Here is a 2,606-nt window from a genome sequence, read left to right as displayed (position 1 = left end):
AAGGCTCACCAGCACATGGTCAAACAGAAAACACGAATCTCAAAGCGCATGCCGCAAGAACCCAACGGAGGTACGCGCCGGTCGAGTTGGCAGAAGAATCTTCTTCGGTTGAGACGTTGCTTTCCCTGTCCACCTCCCCCATCCCAAGATCCAACCCAGATGCACTGTAATCGTTGGCCACCATCTCCTACCTACCGTTGCTTGATTTCAAAGCGCCCGATCGCTCGCTCGCTCACTCACTCACTCTCTGAAGGGAGCTACTCCACTCCACTAGCTAAGCCACACACCCACCCCACAGCCATACCAAGCACGGTACAGAGAGCGGAGCGGAGCCATGAGCAAGGACCGGCACGAGCACCACCTGCGGCGCTGCTGCGGCGGCCTCGCGGCGTGCCTCCTGTTCCTGGTCGTCGCCGTCGCCGTCACCGCGCTCGTCGTCTACCTCGTGCTCCGCCCCGCCAAGCCCTCCTTCTACCTGCAGGACCTGCAGCTCCGCTCCGTCAGCCTCGGGGACCCGTCCCTGTCCGCCACCGCGCAGGTCACGCTCGCCTCCCGCAACCCCAACGACCGCGTCGGCGTCCTCTACCGGCGCCTCGACGTCTTCGTCACCTACCGCGACGAGCCCGTGACGGTGCCGGTCTCGCTGCCGCCCGCGTACCAGGGCCACCGGGACGTCACCATCTGGTCCCCCGTGCTGTCCGGGGAGTCCGTGCCCGTGGCCGGGTTCGTCGCCGACGCCATGAAGCAGGACATCGCCGCCGGGTACGTGGCACTGCAGGTCAAGGTCGACGGCCGCGTCCGGTGGAAGGTCGGCAGCTGGGTCTCCGGCAGTTACCACCTCTTCGTCAGCTGTCCCGCCGTGCTCGCCGCCGGCCCTGGTGGCATGCCGACCGGGGGCGCTGGCCTCAACGGTACAGCCAGCCGCGCCGTCGCGTCGCTCAAGTTCACGCAGCCGACAGGGTGCACCGTCGGCACATGATGGAAATTACGTGCCATACGTGCCTACGTGGAAGAAATTACGTAGCTTTTGATTTTTCTGCTTATGTCTCATGTAACGCGAGAATAAAATGTACTAGTTCAAATTTTGGAATTAATTATTGCAATTTGTATTTCTTCGCCGTCGCATCACGATCTATGCATGGAACAACAACGGGCATATCTAAGTTCTTCTGAATGATTTAAAATCTGAGTGCGGCATAAAAGTGTAGTACGGAGTACTGTGTAGTTTTACCACGAGGTCGACCTGGTCGACGATCGCACGTACGATCACACAACCGATAGATGGATGGACGATAGCTAGGGAGATCGTGGAGTTGATAGGGAACAACCACCCAACAACACATAACAAAAGTGGCAGGCAACAGGGCGGTCTAGTCCTGGTCATTCTAGCCGCTCAATGCAACGTAGTGCAAAGGCCGTAGGAAGAGTTTATTGACAAATTAAGAGCAACTTCAATGGGATGACCCAAATAGACGGCGATTTCGTCTGTTTTTTATCTGTTTAGGTCGGCCGCCAACCCGATGTCTGCCCTGTTTCTGATATGGGTCGGCAGCGCGCCCAACGCGCCGACTTATATGTGCCGGCGTAACCGGCTGACCGTTCAATATTATATTGATTTGCATTCAAACATATTGTCAAATAACATAGTTCACCAAATAAAATAGTATAATTTTACAAGCCGGATACAAATAAAAATGTTTCACATAGGTTTGCAAATAAATAAAAAAAGATACATATATTGGTTGCCAACATGAGCCTACATATGCTCAACCAAATTATTTTGCAGTTGCACGTGAGTTTTCCAATCACGCATGTCTTGATGAAGTTGGGTGAACTGTTCAAACATTGCCGCTACTCCATGCTCAGGCACAATATTGTCACCCTGAAACTGAAACCCTTAATCGTACAGACGTTCCGGACGCTCGTCTTCTACGATCATATTGTGCATGATCACGCAAGCAGTCATCATCTTCCACAGTTTCTGCGTGCTCTAGGTATTAGCATGATACCGAACGATGCCCTATCGAGATTGCAAAACACCAAAGGCACGCTCAACATCCTTCCTAGCACTCTCTTGCTCTTGGGCAAATCTTTTCCTCTTCTCTCCATCAGAATTTTTTATGTTTGAACAGCGGGCTTGTTGTATCAAAGTAGTCTTTCCAAAGAAGGAATTGTCTGCTTTTTCGGTTGCGATTCAACGCCGAAAGGTGGCTTAGAATGGAGCCACGGAACAACAGTCGATGGCTGTTGAGGTGGTGATGGACCAACACGGCAGCCAATATCTCCTCCTCCTCGTCGGACGACGAATCGTCGGAGTCGCAAAGGAAATTGTGAAAAAAGTACTCATCGGCGGAGTCCATTTTCGTACCTTGGCAAACTGTCGAACAACTTGCGGGCATATAGAAGGAGACGGCCGGCGAGGGGAGTCGCGGCGGGCACGGACCAGCAAGCTGCCTTGCCGGGGTCTACGAGCGTGCCGGTCAGATCTGGCCGGGGCGGCGAGGCGGCTTCTTGCTCGCGGGCGGCTGTGCGGTGGGGGGAGCGGCGGCGGGAAGCAGTTTGCTCCCCGACAGCAAAACGACGATGGCGGGCGACATGGGAGTACG

At 54.5% G+C, this 2,606-nt stretch overlaps 1 protein-coding gene across 1 annotated transcript; it reads left to right on the top strand.

Annotated features, from left to right (window-relative positions):
• Positions 1 to 209: 209 nt before the first annotated feature.
• LOC119303859 (NDR1/HIN1-like protein 1) lies at positions 210 to 1,115 on the top strand. The gene has a single exon (XM_037581009.1). It carries the CDS (start codon positions 335 to 337, stop codon positions 977 to 979), a length of 645 nt encoding a protein of 214 aa, XP_037436906.1. The 5' UTR covers positions 210 to 334; the 3' UTR covers positions 980 to 1,115.
• Positions 1,116 to 2,606: the final 1,491 nt, after the last annotated feature.

The sequence above is a fragment of the Triticum dicoccoides genome, chromosome 5A (assembly GCF_002162155.2).
Source record: "Triticum dicoccoides isolate Atlit2015 ecotype Zavitan chromosome 5A, WEW_v2.0, whole genome shotgun sequence".
Taxonomy (NCBI): Eukaryota; Viridiplantae; Streptophyta; class Magnoliopsida; order Poales; family Poaceae; genus Triticum; species Triticum dicoccoides.
The sequence above is the reverse complement of the archived record's forward strand: the minus strand, read 5'-3'. Positions and strand labels throughout refer to the sequence as shown.